Genomic DNA, 24419 nt, shown 5'->3' on the forward strand with positions numbered 1-24419 from the left:
AACAGAAACACAGATTTCAGGACAAGAAGTGTTTTCGTTGTGGACGAGAGGGGCATTTTGCAAAGGACGTATCGTGTCCTGCTCGGAATAAGGAATGTCGGAAGTGCGGAAAAGTTGGACATTTGATTAAATGCTGTCTAACAAAGAAACCAGGAAAAGGCAAACCAAGTAAAGGTGGGAAGATACACACAGTGGACTATTCTGAAGTGGATTCCGACTCAGAAGTATACGTGTTTAGTTTGAAAACAGGACATACATCATCAGACAAAGTAAAAGTCAGTCTAGGAGGAAATCCTGTAGAATTTGTCATTGATAGTGGTGCATCAGCTAACATTATTGATAAAGAACTCTGGGAATATCTTAAGAAGAACCGTATCAAGTGTCACTCAGAGAAGTGTGAAAAAAAACTTTTTGCCTACGGATCTACAGAACCGTTGAAATTATTGGGTAAATTCAGAGCGCAAACATCAATTCATGAAAATGGAAATAGTAGAGAAGAGGAGTTCTTTGTACTAAATGGTATAGGACCAGCGTTACTGGGCAAAGACACAGCTATGAACTTGGGAGTTTTGAAACTCGGAGTAAACACAATTCAACCAACTGACTTTATTCATGAATATTCTGAGAATATTCTGAGTGTTTTCGAGGTATTGGAAAACTCAAAGACTTTAAGTTGAAGTTACATATTGACAAAAATGTGAAGCCAGTAGCTCAAAGCATGTACAGAATTCCATACAGTTTGCGAGATAAAGTAGGAGAACAGTTGGACGAACTTGAGTCTCAGGATATCATTGAACGAGTTAATGATCCTACACCGTGGGTCAGTCCAGTCATAATTGTACTGAAACCCAATGGTGACATTAGATTGTGCGTCGACATGAGGCAAGCCAATGCTGCCATTATTCGTGAACGGCATCCTATTCCGACAGTGGATGACATACTCTACATGGTGAATGGTAGCCAAGTGTTTAGTAAGTTAGACCTTAGAAGTGGATACCATCAAATTGAGCTGGAAGAGTCGTCAAGGGAGATCACTACATTCGTTACGTACAAAGGTCTCTACAGATATAAGAGACTGATGTTTGGTATTTCATCAGCTCCAGAGAAATATCAGCAAGTGATTTCGCAAGTGTTTCATGACTGTGAAGGAGTGCAGAATATATCAGACGATATCGTAATCTATGGTCGTGACAAAGCAGAACATGATGAGCGACTTCGCAAAGCCTTACAGAGACTCAAAGATAAAGGTCTGACACTAAATCTAAACAAGTGTGAATTTAGGATGAACAAGATAACGTTCATGGGACATGTCTTGTCAAAGAATGGTATAGGACCGACTAGTGAAAGGATCAAGTCGTTACTCAATGCTAAAGAGCCAACAAATGGATCTGAAGTGAAAAGTTTCCTCGGACTTGTAAACTTTAGTGCTCGTTACATACCAAATCTTGCTACTGTGGCAGAACCACTCAGGAGATTGACAAAGAAAAATGTGAAGTTTGTCTGGACAGCTGAACAGAAGAAAAGCTTTGACACTTTCAAAATTTGTTTGTCAAATGTGAAAACTTTGGGACATTACAGATTAGATGCAGAAAAAACTCAGTTAGTGACAGATGCTAGCAATGTAGGCCTAGGAGCTGTCTTACTTCAAGTCAACAAAGGTGAAACACGGGTCATCAGTTATGCCAGTCGTACGTTGTCAGCGGCCGAACGCAATTATTCAACAATCGAGAAAGAAGCTTTGGCAGTCGTATGGGCATGTGAGAAGTTCCATATCTATCTCTACGGGGTGGATTTTGAACTAGTCACAGATCACAAACCATTAGAAGTGATTTATGGAAGAAAATCCAGACCTAATGCAAGGATTGAACGATGGCTATTAAAACTTATGGCTTACAACTTCAAAGTACGTTATTCACCTGGACATCAGAATATCGCAGATGCGTTATCTCGTTTGGTGGATAAGACACCTGTAGAAAACAGTAATTCAAAAGACACTGAGCAATATGTGAAATTTATTGCAAGGGAGGCAACCCCTCAGGCACTGTCGACTCAAGAAGTAGAAGAAGCTTCAAGGAGAGATGAAGAACTTGTCAGAATCCGAAAATTCATCAAAGAGGGAAAGTGGGAGAAATCATGTGTTGATTATTTCCCATTCCGAGATGAACTTTGTTGTATTGGATTCGTGGTGTTACGTGGATCCAGAATAGTGATTCCAAGAAATCTGAGGAAGCAGTGTGTACAGTTAGCTCACCAGGGTCATCTAGGAATCGTTGGGACGAAACAGCAGTTACGTACTAAAGTGTGGTGGCCTGGGATGGACAAGGAAGTGGAGAAGTATGTGAAATCGTGTCACGGATGTCAGATTACCAGTGCGTTTCCGAAACCGGAACCAGTTAGTCCTACTCCATTACCAACAGGGCCATGGCAAGAATTAGGTATTGATATTCTTGGACCATTAACATCTGGACAATACGTGTTAGTGGTTGTTGATTATTACAGCAGATACTACGAGATTGAAGTTACCAAGGATATTACAAGTGAGAAAATCATTGATTTGCTGGAGGGAATGTTTTGTCGACATGGACTTCCATTACAAATAACTTCTGATAATGGACCCCAGTTCAGATCTAAGTTATTCAAGGATTACCTGACAGATAACTGTATCAAGCATCGAGCAGTTACACCGTTACATCCGTCAGCAAATGGGGAGGTAGAACGACAAAACAGATCGTTGATGAAAAGAATTCGGATTGCACAAGCCGAGTCTAAGAATTGGAAGACCGAAATCCGCAAATATCTATTTGCATACGGAACGACTCCTCATACTACGTCAGGAGTACCACCTGCCGAGTTGATGTTCCGTCGGAAGCTGAGAACAAAGCTACCGCAAGTGGAAAATCTACAAGAAAACGACTATGATGAGGGAGTGCGCGATAAGGATGCGTATTCTAAATACAGGAACAAGATTTATATCGATGAAAAACGTGATGCACAGGAGTGTGATTTGGAGCTAGGAGATTCAGTCCTCTTGAAGAAGGCGACCAAGGACAAAATGGATACACCATATCACGTGGAACCGTATACACTCGTACAGAAAACCGGAAACAGCTGTGTTGTTAAATCACCAGAGGGAGTGTTAGTGAAGCGAAATAGTGAATTCGTGAAAAAATATCAGGAACCGGAAAGTGTGTCCGATATTCCGGAGAATCCGAGTGATCTTAGTGAACCGAGTGTTGAGTCTAGTGCTAATAGTGATGATGTTCCATCCGCGGCTCCAGTAACTCCGAGCGTTAGAAGGTCTACCCGTATAAGGAAACTACCGCAACGTCTTAAGGACTTCGAACTGTGAAATATTTCTGTGTGAATGTTAATGACTGAAAGTTTTCTATATAGATCTGAGACTGTAAATTGTAAATGTTTTCTAATAATATTTTGGATAATAATTTCTTTCAGTAATTTATTTATTTTGAGAAGTGTAAAAGTTTATTCTTAGAAAAGGGGGTATTGTAGTGTATCTAATTTGTGTTGTGTCACTTGTGTGTAAGAGTTTGTGTGCTAGAGTTATGGTTCGTAGTGTGGGTCAGGTGTCAGTGTGTATCCGGCATGAGTAGTGCGTGCATGGACCGTCAGAGTGGAAGCATGTGGTTATGTACCTGTATACATGAATAAACTGGTAAAACCTTGATTCAATTCGAGTATTCTTCATTACAGTTCTGATCTGATGTGTGCTTTTTCTTAGCCATTGCTCAGGTGAGCGATGTGGCCCCTGGGCCTCTTGTTATTCATCTAATACTGTGTCAACATTGATTTCCGCTGTTTGTCTCGCCAGGACCCCACACATAATTTTATTTATGTTTAACAAGTGTGCAAGATCTGCTCCCATGCAAGAGTCACAGGATGCAGTGGATTTGGATTTGAATTTGGGCATGTATAATTTTCCTGAATATATGGATAAAGAAGATATGGGCATCTTAAATACAACTCTGGATGGGATTGTTAACATGCTGTCTGGTCTGGATAACAAACTGAATGATGTGAACACCAAGATGAATGGTCTTGATAACAAGGTGAATAAACTGAAGATCTTGATAACAAGCTGGATAAACTGAAATGTTACAACAGCAGTGGATTTTGTTACATTAGTGCCCAATTATCCCCAATCACAAAGTCATTAACAGGAAAGACAAAAAATGAGAGGGAGGGAAGCACTTACCAGAAAAAAGAAGGACCAGGGGGATCAGGAGAGAGTAAGAAAATTAAACAGATGGATCCATGCTACGTATTAGTAAAAGACTTAGAAAAAACTGAAGAAAAAACCCTCAGGAAACCAAGAGGAATCTACCCCTGATGATGGAAAAGGCCCAGAAGAAGAAAAAAAGTGGAGAAAAAAAGCCTCAGGAAACCAAGAGGAAACTACCCCTGATGAGTGATAAGGGACAGAAGAAAAAGAAAATGTAATTAGATGTATTTTTTCATTCTGAATAAAATCTGTGTTCTTGTTCTTGTATTGTGTGTGTTCTTGTCTTTTTTCAGTACAAAAAAAAAATCCAGGTTTGTTATTGTCTTTCAGTAAAACCAGTTTGAACCGGTTAGGCTAGGCTGTCTAGACTGTGAATGAATGCGTGACGTCATAATGACATTCTTGAGTCGCTGCCAAAATATTGTAGTAGCAGCGCATAGTATGATGTAAACACAGTGTAAACACCCCGTATTTAGGGAGCTATGTACTGATCCACCTATTCCCCCAAGGACTGTACTGAGTTGAACCCCCTATTCCCCAGGGGATGCACTCCCTTGACCCCCTTATCCCCTCAACCAATCAGAATCCTCCATTTTTTGACCTCATTTGCATAATGTCCTAGATATTGACCCATCTATCTAGACGCCTTATACTACTGAGGTTAAAAGACGGTTTCAATTTGAGGTATAAATTCAAAGAAAGTTTTATTTTAAGTAAGGTACGGTATATAAATCATTCATTTGTCCTTTATTTGATTATTTACTACGTTTCTACTCCATAATAAGACAATGACCTTTCGTATTAAAGAATTTTGTTTTATTTTTAAACTATAACAATGAATTAAAAATATTAACATATTAAATGACACATTATGCAATATTTCATCGAATTTTGTCATAATTTTGAGTTGTGGACGATGCGTGAAAGTGTTATTTTAAAAAAAGAGTAGAGAAGTTCCAAATGCCCTCCTTTCAATCCGGATTTGTTTTCGTTTTTAGCTCACCTGCGCCAAAGGCTCAAGTGAGCTTTTCTGATCAAAATTTGTCCGTTGTCTGTCGTCGTTGTCGTTGTCGTCGTTGGCGTCGTTGTCGTCGTCGTTGTCGTAAACTTTTCACATTTTCATCTTCTTCTCAAGAACCACTGGGCCAATTTCAACCAAACTTGCTACAAAGTATCCTTGGGTAAAGGGGATTCAAGTTTGTTCAAATGAAGGGCCATGCCCTTTTTCAAGAACCACTGGGGGAGATAATTATGAATTAGAGAAAATTTAATGGCATTTTTAAAAAATCTTCTTCTCAAGAACCACTGGTCCCGGAAAGATGAAACTCATGTGGAATCATCCTCAGGTAGTGTAGATTCAAGTTTGTTCAAATCATGACCCCTGGGGGTAGGGTGGGGCCAAAAGGGCCGATCAAAGTTTTACAGAGCAATATATAGGAAAAATCTTTATAAATCTTCTTCTCAAGAACCACTGGGCCAGGAAAGTTGAAACTCATGTGGAATCATCCTCAGGTAGTGTAGATTCAAGTTTGTTCAAATCATGACCCCTGGGGGTAGGGTGGGGCCAAAATGGCCGATCAAAGTTTTACATAGGAATATATAGGAAAAATCTTTAAAAATCTTCTTCTCAAGAACCACTGGGCCAGGAAAGATGAAACTCATATGGAATCATCCTCAGGTAGTGTAGATTCAAATTTGTTCATATCATGACCCCTGGGGGTAGGGTGGGGCCAAAATGGCCGATCAAAGTTTTACAGAGCAATATATAGGAAAAATCTTTATAAATTTTTTTCTCAAGAACCACTGAGCCAGGAAAGGTGAAACTCATATCGAATCATCCTCAGGTTAGTGTAGACTCAAGTTTTTCAAATCATGACCCCCGGGGGTAGGATGGGGCCAAAATGGCCGATCAATGTTTTACATAGGAATATTAGGAAAAATCTTCTCAAGAACCATTGAGACAGGAAAGATGAAACTTCTGTGGAATCATCCCTAGGTAGTGTAGATTCAAGTTTGTTGAAATCATGACCCCCGGCGGTAGTGTGGGGCCATAATGGCCGATAAAAGTTTTACATAGGAATATCTAGGGAAAACTTTTAAAATCTTCTTTTCAAGTACTTTAAAGCCATGCTTAGTAATATTTATAGGGAATCATCCTCAGGTAGTGTAGATTGAAGTTTGTTCTAATCATGACCCCCCGGGGGGTTAAAATTCAAGCCCCCTCCCCCCCCCTTGGTAAACTTACAGTTCTGATCTGATGTGCGCTTTTTCTTAGCCATTGCTCAGGTGAGCGATGTGGCCCCTGGGCCTCTTGTTATTCATCTAATACTGTGTCAACATTGATTTCCGCTGTTTGTCTCCCCAGGACCCCACACATAATTTTATTTATGTTTAACAAGTGTGCAAGATCTGCTCCCATGCAAGAGTCACAGGATGCAGTGGATTTGGATTTGAATTTGGGCATGTATAATTTTCCAATCTCTCACCAGAGGGCGCGCTCCGCTTACACCTCTGTTGTCGTCTGAAAAGTAGTTCGGATTGCCAAATAAGTAAAATGTCAGCAAAAATTGTATAAACATTGATTGTTTTGTATGTTTTGTCAATGATTTTACGTGTTTTAAGCTCTCTGTAGTAAATATTTTCTAACTCTGTCTTCTTGGTTTCAGAATGAAAATGTGTGTAAAAATTCAAAAACAAAATAGCGCCGTATATATTGAAACTATTTTAATATATATCCAAATTCTGAAAGAACAAAAGAAGTGCTACAGATTAATATTTCTAATTTCATTTTTAAAAATTACCAACTTGATGGGAATCTATAATTTATTTTCGTTTTACAAGATTCTTGTAATTTAGACGATAACAGAGGTGTTGGAGCGGAGCGTAAAAACGCCCTCTGGTGAGAGATTGATAATTTTCCTGAATATGTGGATAAAGAAGATATGGGCATCTTAAATACAACTCTGGATGGGATTGTTAACATGCTGTCTGGTCTGGATAACAAACTGAATGATGTGAACACCAAGATGAATGATCTTGATAACAAGGTGAATAAACTGAACACCAAAGTGAGTGATCTTGATAACAAGCTGGATAAACTGAAATGTTACAACAGCAGTGGATTTTGTTACATTAGTGCCCAATTATCCCCAATCACAAAGTCATTAACAGGAAAGACAGAAAATGAGAGGGAGGGAAGCACTTACCAGAAAAAAGAAGGACCAGGGGGATCAGGAGAGAGTAAGAAAATTAAACAGATGGATCCATGCTACGTATTAGTAAAAGACTTAGAAAAAACTGAAGAAAAAAACCCTCAGGAAACCAAGAGGAAACTACCCCTGATGATGGAAAAGGCCCAGAAGAAGAAAAAAAGTGGAGAAAAAAAGCCTCAGGAAACCAAGAGGAAACTACCCCTGATGAGTGATAAGGGACAGAAGAAAAAGAAAATGTAACTTGATGTATTTTTTTCATTCTGAATAAAATCTGTGTTCTTGTTCTTGTATTGTGTGTGTTCTCGTCTTTTTTCAGTAAAAAAAAAATCCAGGGTTTGTTATTGTCTTTCAGTAAAACCAGTTTGAACCGGTTAGGCTAGGCTGTCTAGACTGTGAATGAATGCGTGACGTCATAATGACATTCTTGAGTCGCTGCCAAAATTGTAGTAGCAGCGTATAGTATAATGTAAACACAGTGTAAACACCCCGTATTTAGGGAGCTATGTACTGATCCACCTATTCCCCCAAGGACTGTACTGAGTTGAACCCCCTATTCCCCAGGGGATGCACTCCCTTGACCCCCTTATCCCCTCAACCAATCAGAATCCTCCATTTTTTGACCTCATTTGCATAATGTCCTAGATATTGACCCATCTATCTAGACGCCTTATACTACTGAGGTTAAAAGACGGTTTCAATTTGAGGTATAAATTCAAAGAAAGTTTTATTTTAAGTAAGGTACGGTATATAAATCATCCATTTGTCCTTTATTTGACTATTTACTACGTTTCTACTCCATAACTAAGACAGGCGAATGACCTTTCGTATTAAAGAATTTTGTTTTATTTTTAAACTATAACAATGAATTAAAAATATTTACATATCAAATGACACATTATGCAATATTTCATCGAATTTTGTCATAATTTTGAGATGTGGACGATGCGTGAAAGTGTTATTTAAAAAAAAAGAGTAGAGAAGTTCCAAATGCCCTCCTTTCAATCCGGATTTGTTTTCGTTTTTATTCATCTAATACTGTGTCAACATTGATTTCCGCTGTTTGTCTCGCCAGGACCCCACACATAATTTTATTTATGTTTAACAAGTGTGCAAGATCTGCGGTAATTTAAGGTATTGAACAATATTTTCATGTCAATCTGAGCGAAGTGCTGTTCCACATTTATTAAATCAATCGTGTGAGAGGGGTTGAATTGTGTAAAATTAGACATGATGCATGCTAAGTAGGCCCTTGGGGCATTCTAAATTTTGATGTCATCTTTTAAGACAGGCAGTGTAACAGAATGAGTACAGCAGTACGTTTATCAGAATAGTGCATTTAGAAAGGGTTCAGTTACTTTATATTCATTGACAGGTGGAAGTAGCCGAGGAGGGAAGCTGAGGGGGGGGGGGGGGGGGGGGGGGGGGGGGGGGGGGGGGGGGGGGGGGGGGTATGGCAGGTCAGGTATCCGGATTTGCCGGGAACTTGGATACTTCTAACCGAAATTAATAGTTTCTTTAAACTATAGAATGTTGGTAAAAGCTGGGAAACATCGAGAAAAAATATTATTTATATTAATATATTGACATATGATAAACATAAAAGTATGTTGCAGAAAAATACAAGACTGTCAAGAGTATGTTAAATTTTACCCAACTAGTAATCATGACATGATGGCATTATTTTAAGCCATCTCTAAAATAATGTTAGATGGGGAATGTTTCTATCCTAGAAAATTTGAACATGCACATTGACAGGATGAGAAGTACATTTAAATACTCACAGGGTTAGATAGCTGCAGAACTGTAGCTCTCTGCTTGAGAAAATTCGGACAGATAAAGCAGAGAGCTACAGATCCAAGGGGTGACTGGAAAAACCCGAAACCCCCGATTTTTGGAGAATACCCATACAGGAGGGGTGAAACCCCAATAAACTGGTGGAAACCCCATAAAATTGAACGTAATGGGGTACAATAAGGCCTAAGGTGATGTTTAATTGAATGATATTGACATCCGTAAATTTTTATAGCCAATTTTACCTCAGAATCGACGGAAATCGGGCGCCATTACGAGTTTACCGTACACCACGCCCGATCTAAATTCGAAGCGAGCTGTTTGTCAATATAATTGCATAGATAATAATAAAATAATTCATAATAATTTCCACAATTATATATTTGTTTTACAATGATCATAGTAAAATATTAATTATGTAATAAGTATTTAACAAAAAATGTAAGGACGTTAGCCATTAATGAAATATGAATTTGTGTACTAATTATTCATATCATCTCAATGTAACCAGCTCTAGCCATGTGGGACCTCCTTTTTGTAGAGCCATAATTTAAGATGATTTTAGAGAAATTCTGAATTTGGAGATATAAAAATATCCAAAAGTTTCAAAGGAACAATAATAATTAAAAAAAAAAATAGTAATGGTAATTAATTAATAATTACTTATATGTTAGAAAGAGAGCAAAAAAACTAGATAAATTTCAAAATATGAAAATACTGAACTTATTTTTGAGATTTTAGACAAATTCTGAATTTAAAGCAACAATAATAATTTAGAATAAAAATAATAATTACTTATATGTAAAATACAAAGAGAACAAAAAATGACTCATTGTCAAAATATGAAAATACTGAAACCTGGAAAGAAATAGTAAATTAAAAGAATATATTAATTTTCAAATATATAGATATTTTATTTCAAAGTAACCTTTTTCTGTTCTTTTCTTAGAAAAAAAAAATCAGATGCTTTAAATATTTCAGTTGTTTACATTTTGAATTGTCTTTATATTAAAACAAATATGAAATAAAGAAAAGTAAAAAAAATTACACCATAAAATAAAATAACAGAAGTTTTGATTGAATTTTAACTATGAAAAAATCTTAGTCTGGACTGGTTGAAAGTGAACTGAAAATATTTGATCATCTCCAAGCATAGGTATTTTATGTAATTTTACATTTCATCGCCAGTTGAATCTGTCGACTAAAAGTTTCCATTGCCTCTCTGTTCAAACTATTCCCATTCTCATGCCAAATGTTTTTATTCAAATATTCTGAGAATTTCCATATTTCCTTTGTAGTGCTTTATTTATGTCAAAAACCGTAGAATAAATTATTGTACTTTCCTGGATTCATGGTTCCACAATTAAATCATTTGCCTAAACAGACTTCCAATGAATATTTTTTGAGCCGAATCGTTTCTTAACAGTTTTTCAAGAATGTTTTGGATTTATTAACACTATTTCTGACACAGAAGATGAATTTATGTCTTTTTCTCCCACTTGCAGAAACACTTTTGTTGGACAAAATTCAACTGCTCTTCCGCGAAAGATTGACTATAAATAAAGCTTTTTGTTGTAGCTAGTATCTTTGTCACTAAAAAATTGAACTCAATATAATTATTTAGCAACGTAAAATTCACACAACCATTTGCTACACTATTCTCTAATTCTAACACATGATTTTGACCAATTACCGCAATTCGTTCTGAATAAGTAATAGATGGAACGGGTGCCTGAGGAGTTGTAGGAATTACTACAGAGGAAGCTCAGAAAAAGTAGGAGTAATTAAGGGAGCTGCTGAAGGACTTGGTACGGGTACAGGTGGAGGAATTGAGGAAGCTGCTTGCTGTCGGGATGGGTGCTGGATTTGACGGAGCTGATGCAGGACCTTGGATGGGTACAGGGTGCCTTGTAAAAGGGGAATAGTTGAGGGAGTCATGCAGTCATTAGAGATCAGGGGAAAGCACCCTGTTTAATCCTATACACAGAAGACGAAATTCAACTGACATTAAAACTTTATGTTGCAGTGGACAGACAATTTTAGGTGTTGACAAAACTTTTAATCTTTGTGACATGCATGTCTTTAAATATCAGCCATCCTTTGCTCAATTATTTATTAAGGTTAGAACTTAGAGTAGGGTTGGTATCAGGCAGTATTCCTCCCCCGCCAGACAGGTGCTGACCAGTGAATACTGCTTGGTGTTTTGTTAGGTTAGGTTAGGTTAGGAGTATAATTGTTTTTTTAAATGTTGCTAATAAAATTATAAATTCCTTTCTCTAAAATTTTTATAATGTTATTTTATTTTATGTATATTACTTTCATTTGGCTGTAATATTTTTATATTTGAACAAAAGATTGACTAGGAATAATGATACAGTATCTTTAAGTCTTTTAAAAAACTTTTTAATAAAAGTTTTTTTTTATTTTTTTATCTTTTGGTTCTTTGGCTTTAATATTTTTCTGTTTCAAAATTCAAATAATGGCTCTACAATTAAGGAGGCCTCCACATGGGCTAGAGCTGGGAACATAAGGAAACAATGAATATTTTCAGGTATTACTAATTTGAAAGGTCTTTATTTATTAATTTGTCATGAATTATCAAAATTATCAATTTGAAAATTCATATTTTCCTTATGTGTGTGCTAACGTCCTTTAAAATGAAATTCTGTAAAGCATAACTGTACAATTGAGAATAGTAAAGGTTCAGTGCATATACACATGCCCTTCCAGAGGGGGGTTGGTCAGACTAGCTGTGAACCCAGGTGTTTAAACAAAAGGTGTTTATTATCAAGTTGACCAAGTGTCAACAGCTGTGTATATAGTGCATGTACACACACAGGGGTGCCTGTCTATCCCAGTATAAAACAACAGAGCTAGCTGAGGTGTGAATAATATTCTCACAACAATGTTACAATGCCCACTGTACAAGGATTCACATATGCAACATGCACATTTTTATTATTTTTTATCACACTTTTTTATTTCATAGACCTGGATTCTAATAATTTCATTGTAATGGATACATGTTGCTTTCTCATATCAATGAGTATATTTTTTTCTATTACCTGCATAGAAAACAAAACAAACAAACAAAAAAAACCCACTCTCTCCCCCCCCCCCCCCCAAAAAAAAAAAACAGAACCAAAACATTAAAATAAAAAATTAGTAACTGGAAAATAATAATGAATGAATACTGAATTTAAAAATTAATTATTTAACATAGAAAAAAACATTTCAAAACAAACACCTTAATTAAAAATTAAATAAATTAACAAATTCATTCATTAGTTAATTCAATTTGAATACATGTTATAAATGATTGGAATTGAGAAAAATTACTTTATTCCTTGATTAATGGACTAGTTAAATTCATAAAAAAAAAAAAAAAAAAATTCAATTAAAAATTTCACTGTAATGTCTTTCATTATGATAATTACATTAACATATTCAGTCATTAATTAATTTAATTTAATTACATATTATAAATGATTGGCCTGGAATTTATAAAAATGACTTTATTTCTTGATTAATGGACTAGTTAAACTCTTTAAAAAAATGCACTGTAATGTCTTTCAACATGATAAATATTTCATACTTCTTTTATATTCTTAAGGTTTCCTTACAAATAATTTTTTAAAAAATAATATTCATACATAATATAATATTCATATTGATCAAGGTTACAGTAATTATTTCCACGGATTGTCGAAACGACTTCAGCGATCGCGAATTTAGATCGGGCGTGGTGTGCAGTATATCAAAAAAGAAGAAACCCGTCGATTCTGAGGTAAAATTGGCTATAAAAATTTACGGATGTCAATATCATTCAATTAAACATCACCTTAGGCCTTATAGTACCCCATTACATTCAATTTTATGGGGTTTCCACCACTTTATAGGGGTTTCACCCCTCCTGTATGGGTATTCTCCAAAAATCGGGGGGTTTCGGGTTTTTCCAGTTACCGGATCCAAGCATTGTAAAAACCTTCGATTTACTTTGACAATTTTTTTGTTGCTCACTTTGGGTATTTTTTCTTATATTCTATACTCTCCCCAAATTTAGAATGGTATTTAAAAATTATTCATACATTTAACTGCAATTCCTGATAATTTACTTACCTGTCAAATCTAACAAATGGCTGCTTTTGGTTTGGGACGTCGAAAAGGAACTTTTTAAAACCGACATTACAAAACTATTTAAAGGACTGTTTGGTGCCGTTCAAAGGTAAATAAAGTATAAAAAAGGTTTTTACAATGCTTGGATATGTAGCTCGCTGCTTTATCTGTCTGAATTTTCTCAAGCAGAGAGCTACAGATCTGCAGCTAATAGTGATTTGCAAAGAAGATTTTTGGAATCTCTAATAAATTCCAAAATTTATAATATTTTAATAATTTATGATATGTTGTATATCCATTATGGGACTCTTCAGAATTAGAGGCGTGTTTAGTCGTGTGACTGGAACAGCATGACGTTGCTGAGAATACAAAACATGCAAATCTCAATCCAATTTTAAAAGTTAAATGTATTTGTCATTCTGATCAAAGAGTAGATAAACTAATAGACATACATGTATGTAAGAGAGCGAGAACCCTAATTTCATCATCCATTAGTAAAAATACGATATTTCCAAGGCATGTGCATTGTATTTAGATGGCAAACAGATACATAGTAGATGATATGATAAACAATAGATAAAAATTGATATTGTTGTCGTTTCTACTCTTGATGCATATAAAGTCCACAACAATAAAATGATTCATTTGATTTTTAGGATTTGTTCACCGACATCCAACATATTAATTGTTTACATGTTTATGTTACGTTTGTCCCAGAAATCCTGCGAGATTTGTACATTTTGCGACTTTTTTACAAAAGAGCGCAGTAAGAACTTAACTCTTCCTTAGTGGAAATAGGACATATTGTAATGAAATCTTTTTAAAATTTCAATGATATATTGAACTCTGTTATACAGAAAATTTACCTTCATGTAAATAAGATACTAATTTTGTGTCCCGTAGAGATTAAAAATCATTAAATATTTTTTATGAACAAACTATAGAATATTTCAACTCTGAATTACTGGTCATAGTATTTTTTTTTTAACTTTTGAGCTTTAAGATAACTTTGTATTAACCATTTCATGTAATTACATTAACTGAGATACTACTCTTTTGCAGGTCAAATTATAGCTGCAGAACCATAGCTCTCCAAAAAGTATATTGACAGACCGGAGAGCTACAATACTAGTGCCACACATTGGAAAAATCTGTACATTTATTGCGCACAAAAAAGTGCGCTGTTTCTCGATTTATTTGTGCTTTCAAAACTGTCATCTCAAAATATTACTAACCGTGTGTTCCTTACATATAATATTATATTCTTTCACTGTTTCCACAACAGAACATTACTTATACATGTAATTGTTGTAAATAGCCTTCATGGCCCTGAAATCGAGATCACAGAAAATGCCGTCTATTTATACTGCCATTTTGGTTTGCAAGATAATTCAGCACAATGCGCTTTGTGTAGATATCAACTATGCAAGTACATGTACTGATTAGAGGAGTATGGGATTTTTTGAAATCTATATTTTTTGCAATTGAGTAAGAATTTGGAAGAATTAATCCATAACCAAGGGCAACTTTTTTTGCGCTATAAATGTACAGTTTTTTCAATGGGTGGCACTGTAGCTCTCTGGTCTGTCACTATATTTTTCGGAGAGGTACAGTTCTGCAGCTAGGCAATTCAATAACCTTTGGTGAAGTTTTTGTTAATTGAAGATAATATAAAATGACATATAAAACAATAGTTATTACCTCATAATTTATTTTACCACAATTTACCATTTTGCCTTGCAAAAGAGTAGTACCATAGTTATATAGTGAAGTACTTTTGGCAATCATACTTGAAAGAATAAAGTTGATAATGTGAATTTGTTATACATAGTTAATAAGTTGTGGACAGTAGTGAAGTGAATTCTAAGATCACAAGGACTTTGCTTTCATTTAATTTTACTGTGTATACACATGTATTGCCGATTTTTCTTAGTGAACAAGATAAGTTCATTGTTGAGAAATTAAAATTGCAGGACATATCCCTATGGAGAACCCAAATGAAGTCGAGGAAGAAGAAAAGAAAGAGAGCAAAGATCAGCAAAATACTGCGACTAAAAGAAAACAAGGAGATGACACAACAGAAATCAAATTTCCCAAACCACCAAGTATGCCACATCTAGAGCAATACTCATTTCACATTTTATAATGTCTTTGTTGAATATTCATTTATAATTACATTTGCTGTGTTTTTCTACAAAGCCAACTGTAAAATTGATTTGAAAGTCAATTTCGTGTATACTCACGCGTAGAAATATACATGGAGACGCGTGCGTTAACATGACGCACAATAAGGCTACAGTGAATGTAGTAAAAGTATAACGATATAGGGCAGCGAGGAATTCAAATATTGAGTATATTTTTGCTGCTTTCAAACATGTAAAATGTAAATATAAGGAATGTTTTAAGCTTTGTGTGAATTATTGGTGTGTGAATCACACGGATTTGCGCGTAGGCATACTTTTCATGAAGTGCTAGCGCGCTTCATGAAATATGCCTACGTGACAAGTCTGTGTGAATCACACACCAATAACTCACACAAAACTTAAAACATTCCTTAAATGATTTCAAAACTAATGTTAAAAGAATGCATTCCTTATACTTATATGTATATTGAGGGTAACTTTTGTAAATATTGAATGAAATTACTTTCAATAAAAATGTTAAAAGGATAACAATTTTTGTCAAGGAAAGAGAAAACCTCAGAGCTACATGTGTGAAGAGTGTGGGAAAATCTTCAACAGAGCTGATTTATTGCGCAATCATAAGCGTGTTCACTCTGGGGACAAGCCATTTACCTGTGAAGTTTGCGGAGACAAATTCAGAGAGCAGGGTCACCTGAGACGTCACATGACCAGACATACAGGTTAATATGTCTGACAAAGTCCAGCAACTACAGTTATTTGTTTAGTTCATTAATCCTTCTTAGAATGGATGTAATTGCCATGTAGGTCAGAAAATGTGTTCATTAACTGCATTAATTATTGTAATCGATTAAGTCATATAAACAATTGAAATGAAACAGACCCTGTCAGCACACTAAATCTTAAGATTATATTCAGTCATATAATCTTAAGATTTTTGATGGCTCTGCAAGAAATTAAACTTGAATAGCAAAAATTTGAATAATATTCTGTTTTAATAATTTTTCTGTTAGTTTATAAGAAAATGCATCAATTTATGAATTGTTCATAATTTTTTCCACTAATTTGTTTCCTCTGCCAGGTAAGAAGCCATACCAGTGTTACATTTGCGGGAAGGAGCTCAACAGCAGCCTGGCCAAACACCTCCGGTGCCATCTCAATGATCGACAGTTCTCCTGTGTTCTCTGTGACAAGAAATTTGTATCAGGATTCGAACTCAAGCAACACATACTGACGCATAAAAAGGGCACATTCCAGGAAAATTCTGTGAGTACAATGTTAGCTACATGTAATTACAAGTACAATATTTAGTACACGATCTAAATGCTAAAGTAAGCTTTACTCATTGAAAAATATTATGTTTTGTCTGTGGACTTTCCAAATTTTGAACTCTCTAGGCCAATTTTAACTAAACCATGCCGTAAAGCATTCTTAGGTTTTACTTTCTACAGTAAAGGGCAACAACCTCTGTGATACTTTTTAAAATTCTATGATTCAAAGAGATAAAACTCATGTGAAAGTTTTTTTTTCAAATTTGGGTCACTAGGAATGGAGTAGGGCCAAAGGAAAAAGGATAAAAGTTGATCCAGTAAATCAAAAATCTTCACAAGAATCTTTGTAACAATAAAGGGTAATAATTAGTCATACTCTGGGAGTTAAAAAAAAGAATAAACTCTTTTCATACAAATGAAAAAGGTGTGTGTTTTTTTTTTATTTGCTCACCTGAGTCACTCAGTTGACCCATTGCTATCCATTTTTATCCGTCATCATGCATTAACATTTGAACATTTTCAGCTTCTTCTCTGCAACCCCTGAACCAATTTCAACCAATTTTGGCGTAGAACATCCATGAGTGAAAGGGAACAAAAATTATGAATTTCGTGCCCCCCCCCCCCCCCCCTTCGAGAAATGAGGGGTGGGACCAAAACCACTACAATTAATGCAATCTTTAAAAATCTTCTTCTTTACTTCTGGACGTCAAGCAGTCAAATTGTTGACATTATTGTAATAAGCATTAAGTCCTCTACCAAAATTCTGAATTTCCTGGCTGCAAAGTCAGTGGTTGTGATGAAATGTAAATATGATATAGTAAAATGTGTGAAGTCACTGTAAATGTTCAATGAATTGCATAGTTATGATGATATCTCTTCCAAATTTGTAAATTTCATGACCCTAGGTCATGGGTTCTGGTGTTAGGGTAGGGATGGATAAATCTGTAGTGAAAATGCATTATTCTTTGAAAATCTTCACTGCACCTGGGTAAATTGTAGGCAAACAGATTGAAATTTTAATCAGCAAGGGTATTTTTCCATAATTTTGAACATATGGACCATTAAGTCAAGTGTTCTGGCTCTGGACAGGGCTCTAATTATTTGTATTTTACTAAGCGAAGTTATTCCTCTTTGCCATCACTGTAAACAATGTATTTGAAAGGTAAATAGAATAGAATTAGAGAATTATGCAAGAACGTTTATTTTATAACACATTAAGTACTTTCACAGTTTTAATTATGGGTAGAGAGACAAAAATAACTTATCTTTCTAATGTTCTTCAAGGGCCAAGATAGGCCAATGTGAGAGGTAATAATGGGGGTTAAATAAAAGATATTTAATGGGAATATAGTTTCATGATAATACTTGTAGTGATAAATAAATAAGGGACAGATAGATACTAGACCAATTATTTGTGGATTCTATATTTTTCTTGCTTTTGGGCAACAATTAAAGCTTCATTTATCAGTTTATGGATCCTCTTAATTGTTGTACTCAGGTGACCATTAAGGCCCTTGGATCTCTTTGTTTAAACTGAAGAAATTTATGCATACAGTAAGATGGAATATTTTTATATTTCAGTTAGTAATATACATGTTTATCAAGTATTTGCTAATACATCCTCAAAAATCAATGTAATTTTAGCCAAAGAAAACAAACATTCTATTCTATTAAGTTAATAAGTTTTTGTAAAAATATACATGTTTGTTATTAAGACAAAAAATGGAATATGCTGTTAATAGTGTTTTAATAATGCAAATATATATCCTATAATACAAGCAATAGTGTATAATTCTAATATCCTAGTATAACTTCTTGACACTACTTTTATAGCTGATGAAATTCCTGTGTTATTATTTTTGCCAGGAGCAAGTTGATTTAGTTGATGACATTTAGATTATTCACAACAAATGTTGATTGCCCATTGGCCATATTTTTTGATAATTAAAAGAACCAAGTAAATTACAGTGTCAAAATTCTCTCCTTCATATAAACAAATTACACCATAATTAGCTGTGAACTGTGCACTTTGCTGAATAAAAACATGAGTGTTGATTCATTTTTTGTTTGCCTACACAGAACAGAGGAACTCCCAGTCTAGACAAGAGAGAACCGAAGTTACCTAAGCAGATCCCAGACTTTCCTTACGTGCAAGGGGGATCCTCAGAGATTGGTCAGAGAGCACATACAGATACCACTGAAGCAGAAATCGCATCATTTCAGAAATTTGCTGAGGAAACGCAGATGGCTCTGTACAGAAGACTGGCCGTGGCTCAGGGAGACCAGTCCGTAGTGAACCAGTTTAGCGATCAATCAGATCCCTCCCTTATGAACTGGGATTATCTGTCATATGCCACTGGAATGGGGCTGACACCAGCAGTTCCCAGTCAGCAGCAGTTTAAAAGCAAGTCCTCTGGAAGAAAAAGACTGTCTGACTTATCATGGGAGGTTTCACAAAGCACTCAAGGAGTGCAGCAGTGTACTTCGTCTAAACCAGATGTACAAGAAGCATCCATGATGGGTACAAAGAAGGACAAAGTGACAAACCAAGGCTCACTGAGTCTACATGATACTTTGATGAACCAAGGTACACAGAATCTACAGGGGGTAGTCTTGAGTGAATCAAGTAAAAACAAGGAGACAAATTCAAATATAGAAAGTGAATCAAATGAACAAAGTATCCCAGACAATAATCAGGACCAGAATCACAAAGAGCAAGCAGAAACCCCTGATGCTCCTTCCATTATTCAAACCCCAGATGCAAGTCCAGTGAAATCCGTAGAAGAGGGTCCTAGTGCCTCTTGTAGCAGTCAGAGCCCACTCAAAGCAGGAACAGAGCTGAATTCAGATTCATTTACAAAGGTACAGCATTTAACAATCAGTGTTAAGGAGGAACCCCCTGATGTGGAAGATACTGCGACAACAGATGGTTTATCAGAGGATGATCCCACAGAAGACTTCCACCATCCTGATGACTCTGGATCTACTACTGATGAATACGAAGCTGAGGCGTATTTTCAAAAGCTAGATGACTCAAGTATAACTGAAAAGGACAAAAGTGATTCAGACTGGACACCCGAATCTCCAAAGAAATCCCTGAAGATCAAAATAAAGACCCCTAAAAAGGCACCGAAGAGAAAAGCTTCAAAGAAAGGCAGTGAGAAGGAAGCCCCTAAAAAGAAGGCAAGGAAAAAGAAACAGAAAGAGGAAGAAGAGGAGCTTCCCACCACCATGTGTACAGATTCAGACACACTGTTTGTTATTCCCCCAAATGAGGAGTCACCTGGGGGCAAAAAGAAAAGAACAGGTAAGAGATACAGTCACTGAAATTCAAAATTCTGTAGATACTGGGTACAGGTACATGTACATATACTGTATACAGGGTTAATTTTGCCCTTTCACACTTGCAATCAATTTTCCTCCATCTTAAATTCGTCTAGTCACAGTTCTGTTTAAGAAATTATACTGCTTTCTTTGAATTTGCCACGTTTTAAATTCAATCAACCGAGGGAAGGGCAAAAATAACACGGGGACGAAATTTTCCCTGTATACAGTCTTTTTTGTTTTGAGTTGTAAATATAAAATCAAAGTACTCAGAAGTACAGAGAGCCGGGCTCATTTACAGAGTAAAATGAATTTCTTACATGAATCATACGTTTATATTGTATTAACAGATAAATAACAAAAATATCAGATTAAAAATTCTGATGAAAAAATTATTTTAAAACTAGCAATATAAATTATAAGACACTGACAGTGAGTTTTTTATCCAAATACCACGGTCCGATTTTGTCAAAATCAAAATTAATCTGGTACTAGGGCTGAATGTAAACAAACAGTCCAGTCTGGTTCCCTCTCCTTTTTTTCCTCGTTAGTGTAGAGAACTACGATAACACTGATTATCAGAAATCCTTACGTTAATTAACCATGTTCTTTGACTTAAGACTGAAGTTTTCAAAGTCATTACTACTAATGTTATTTATTTAGATAAAACTTTGTTTTATTTATGTTGCTTTATTTAGCGTTTGTATTATCTCAGAAGCGGTTGAGAGTAAGAACTATATTTTTACACGTAACTTTAAAATGGCGACTATGGGGTTGACATCCTGTCTTGAACAGGATGACATAAGCCGGCAATTGCTCTTTGAGCAATAAGCCCGGCTAATCATGTACAAAACATTCACAACTTGTATTTAAAAATTCTGTCAATGTATTTTTGGATTTAATTGAGGTTTAGATGAGACAATCCCTCATATGAATCTAATCTGTATTTATTACATGCCTTTTACATATACCAATACATATAATTCCTTGTCCATTACCTTTATTCTGTCTAACTCTGTTTTGATGATATCATTTCAATTACAAATTTAATGAATTGATAAATTTTCATTTCATATTTACAATTAATGGTAACTTATGATGTTCAGAGATTAACACTCCTCTGTGACACACGTTTTTCTATTAACTAACTTTTTCCTGTCTTTACAGCTAAGAAGGACAACGTTTTTGTGTGTGACGAGTGTGGTAAGGTATTTTTCCGTAATGATCTTTTGAGGAACCACATGAGAGTCCACACAGGAGACAAGCCTTTCACGTGTGAAGTCTGCGGGGAGAGCTTCAGGGAGTCCGGGCATCTACGACGTCACATGACCAGACATACAGGTAAATCATCTCAACATTTGTAGAAGTTTTTCACATAAGTGTAGTTCTGTATTATAAATCAAGGAAGAGTGTTTTGTATTAAATAACTTTCAGTTTGTGGGTGCTTTCTTCCATTTGTATTAAAATGGGAGGTATTTAAACTTTGCTGACAGGAGAAAAAGTAACATGAAATGCACAGGTCACTTCATTTTATACAGACACAAAATGTAGGATTCTTTGTTTAACATCCCTATAGGAATTTTTCACTCATTTCAAGAGGCCACCACTTGCCAGTAAAGGGCCTGTACTCTGCACTTATAGCATTTGAGCAGTGAGGGATCTTTTACTATCTTTTCAAATGGATGCATCCCCACATCACACATTGGATTTGAACCTGTGACTTAAGGAATAACTCTTTACCTTGGGACTCTAGAGAAAACTCTGATCACTGCTCCACCTTGGTGATCAAAACACATAAAACATCAAATTTATATATTAAACTAACTTCTTAGCAATAATACACTTCATGTTGGCTATGGGTTCCACAGTGCTGTTAAGTGTAATAAATGTGAAGGGTATATCTACCCTAGTGCTGATGTGGGAAACAGGAAAATTCATATTCAGTTCAAAGTTTATTCTAGAGTTGTTCAAGATATTAATGAGCATAATGTAAGTTGATGTCTGAAAACTTTTATTTTTTTGCATGTTCCTTACATTTTAGACAACAATCTGTTCTTTCAGGTAAGAAGCCCTATAAATGCGAGCTCTGTGGTAAAGAATTAAACAGCAGTCTGGCCAAACATATGAAGCGACACATGAATGATCGCCAGTTCCCCTGTACCATGTGTGACAAGAAATTTGTCTCTGGATTTGAACTGAAACATCATATGATCATACATAATGCATCTGACCACATTCCTTGCCACATCTGTGGCAGAAAATTTAGCCACACCAACATTCTACAGCGACACATGTTGACCCACAGTGAGAATCGACCATTTCCTTGTCCTGACTGTGATAAGAGTTACAAGTGTAAACAAGATCTGGACAGACACAGGTCAATTCACAAGGAAGTCTTCACAGCTACGTGTCACATCTGTGGTAAACAGTTCTGCCAGGATCGCTATCTATACAGACATCTCAAACGCCACCAACAGTTAAAGGAAGAAGGAATAGACGAAACAGAAAGACCGACCAAGATGAAACCTTTTTCTTGTGAAGTGTGTCACCAAAGATTCACCACTGCTCCAAATCTGAAGCAACATATGCATCTTCACTTTTCTACAGAAAAATTTGCATGTTATTTATGCAGTAAAATGTTTACCCAGAAGCGATATCTTCAGCGTCACATTAGGAGACATAAGGAGAACCGTTTAGGCAAGGGTTCCAATATGGACGACACAGAGGCCCTGATGGGGCACATGGTGGCTACTTTCAATGAGGAAAATGGTAAACACAGCAGAGATCAGCTGATGAGCTCCTCGGTGTTCGAGGGTCCTGCCGATCCGGACCGGACCCTAGAGGAGGGGGAGGTCGAGAACCAGCAGAGCCACAGTGAGGAGAACAGGCCCACTGATCCCACTTATCCCACATACTCACAAACTCAAGCCATTTCCTCCTCAAAGCCCGTCTTTCCATCCATTGACTCAGGTTTTTCTCCCTATGATAATGAGGAGTTGGATGGTTCTGAGGAGGGGGAAGAAGTAGACTACATTCCTCCCCAATATTTAAACATGCCGTCATCACATCTACCAATAACTCAAGCCCATAGTGGAGTTCAGCACATTTAACTTAACTTCACAGTGCTGTTTTGTAATTAAAAATAAATCAGGGAGAAAAAAATACAATGTTCTCTGCAATTTTTTTATGGTTTATTGAACAAAATGTTTTGAATATACAGATTATGATGATAAAATATCATTTGGAGATTTTTAAAATCCATACTTTTTATGTTAAATTTGCCTAAATAAAATGAAGCTTCTTTGTTGTACATAAGTGTTATGTTAGATTTTCATTTTTTTATTTTATTTTTTAAAACTACTTTTGCTTTTACCACTGTATATAGATTTTGTTCCAAATATTTGCATTCTTATCATTGAGAGTGGAATTATAGTAAAACAAAATACAGTCAACTTTAAAAACCTGGCATTTAACCCATTACTCCTTGTAAACTATTGGAATTTCCTTTACATGTAATTGTATCAATATGAAATTAATATTTATGAGTTATTCTTATGTCATTGAATACGCATAGAATTATTTATATAAATCTAAAGTTAGCTAAAAAATGTGAGTTCTTGTTTTTTTCTTCTGAGCAAAAGGTTTCTTTTCTTTTCTTTTTTTTTTAGCACAGAATCTACAGGGTGAAAATGAGATAATGCTTATGGGCTTCCTCTTTGCTTGTGACTAATCTTTCTATGGTCCAATATCAATCAAATTTTATAGACAAAGGTTGGATTCAAAATTGCCATTTGCCAACTTAGGGTATGGAGTCCATACATTTTTTATAACCTTAAACAGAAAATAACATCTTAATGAAAATTATCTCCCCTTAAATTTAAACTGATAAGGGAAAGGGTTGCATACCCATATATGGATAAAGTTGTACCTGTAAACTAAAACTGTAGCTGGAACTTTCATAGATACAAAATCTTCTTGTAAGTTTACGAGCAGTTTTGTCATGGTAACTAAAACGATTTTAAAAGAAAGCTAGATCTCTGAAGACACTCGTATTACAGCTGGGAACTTGATACAAAGAGTAGAGGACACTAAGATACGTGGACCAATTGCTATTGCATATACATGATTAATTAATTGGCTCCTAAACTCTTTTATTGGCTTTTGCTTTCATTCACAGATACAAAGTCCATCAAACAAATCATTCGTAGGATGGAGGTAGTTGACTTCCGTCAGAGAAATAAATTCATTTTTCAGATGCCACTTAACATTAGTTCAGAAGTCTATTTTGCGTAGTTGGTGTTTCATGTTGATGAAGAATTGTGCC

The 24419-nt window shown here is 35.6% G+C and overlaps 3 protein-coding genes across 3 annotated transcripts; all 3 read left to right on the forward strand.

Annotated features, from left to right (window-relative positions):
- Positions 1-718: 718 nt before the first annotated feature.
- Positions 719-4348, forward strand: LOC134272684 (uncharacterized protein K02A2.6-like). The gene is made up of 2 exons (XM_062754884.1): positions 719-3277; positions 4097-4348. The coding sequence occupies exons 1-2, from the start codon at positions 719-721 to the stop codon at positions 4346-4348; spliced, it is 2811 nt and encodes a 936-aa protein (XP_062610868.1).
- A 2860-nt stretch (positions 4349-7208) lies between these two features.
- Positions 7209-7729, forward strand: LOC134272689 (uncharacterized). Its single transcript, XM_062754890.1, has 2 exons — positions 7209-7287; positions 7330-7729. The coding sequence occupies exons 1-2, from the start codon at positions 7222-7224 to the stop codon at positions 7690-7692; spliced, it is 429 nt and encodes a 142-aa protein (XP_062610874.1). The 5' UTR covers positions 7209-7221; the 3' UTR covers positions 7693-7729.
- A 770-nt stretch (positions 7730-8499) lies between these two features.
- Positions 8500-24329, forward strand: LOC134272696 (zinc finger protein 37-like). Its single transcript, XM_062754897.1, has 7 exons — positions 8500-8583; positions 15333-15464; positions 16046-16222; positions 16582-16766; positions 18851-20078; positions 21263-21436; positions 22157-24329. Exons 2-7 carry the CDS (start codon positions 15344-15346, stop codon positions 23203-23205), a joined length of 2934 nt encoding a protein of 977 aa, XP_062610881.1. The 5' UTR covers positions 8500-8583; positions 15333-15343; the 3' UTR covers positions 23206-24329.
- Positions 24330-24419: the final 90 nt, after the last annotated feature.

Source organism: Saccostrea cucullata, unplaced genomic scaffold (genome assembly GCF_032062105.1).
Source record: "Saccostrea cucullata isolate Sc308-1 unplaced genomic scaffold, CSIRO_AGI_Scuc_v1 ctg859, whole genome shotgun sequence".
Taxonomy (NCBI): Eukaryota; Metazoa; Mollusca; class Bivalvia; order Ostreida; family Ostreidae; genus Saccostrea; species Saccostrea cuccullata.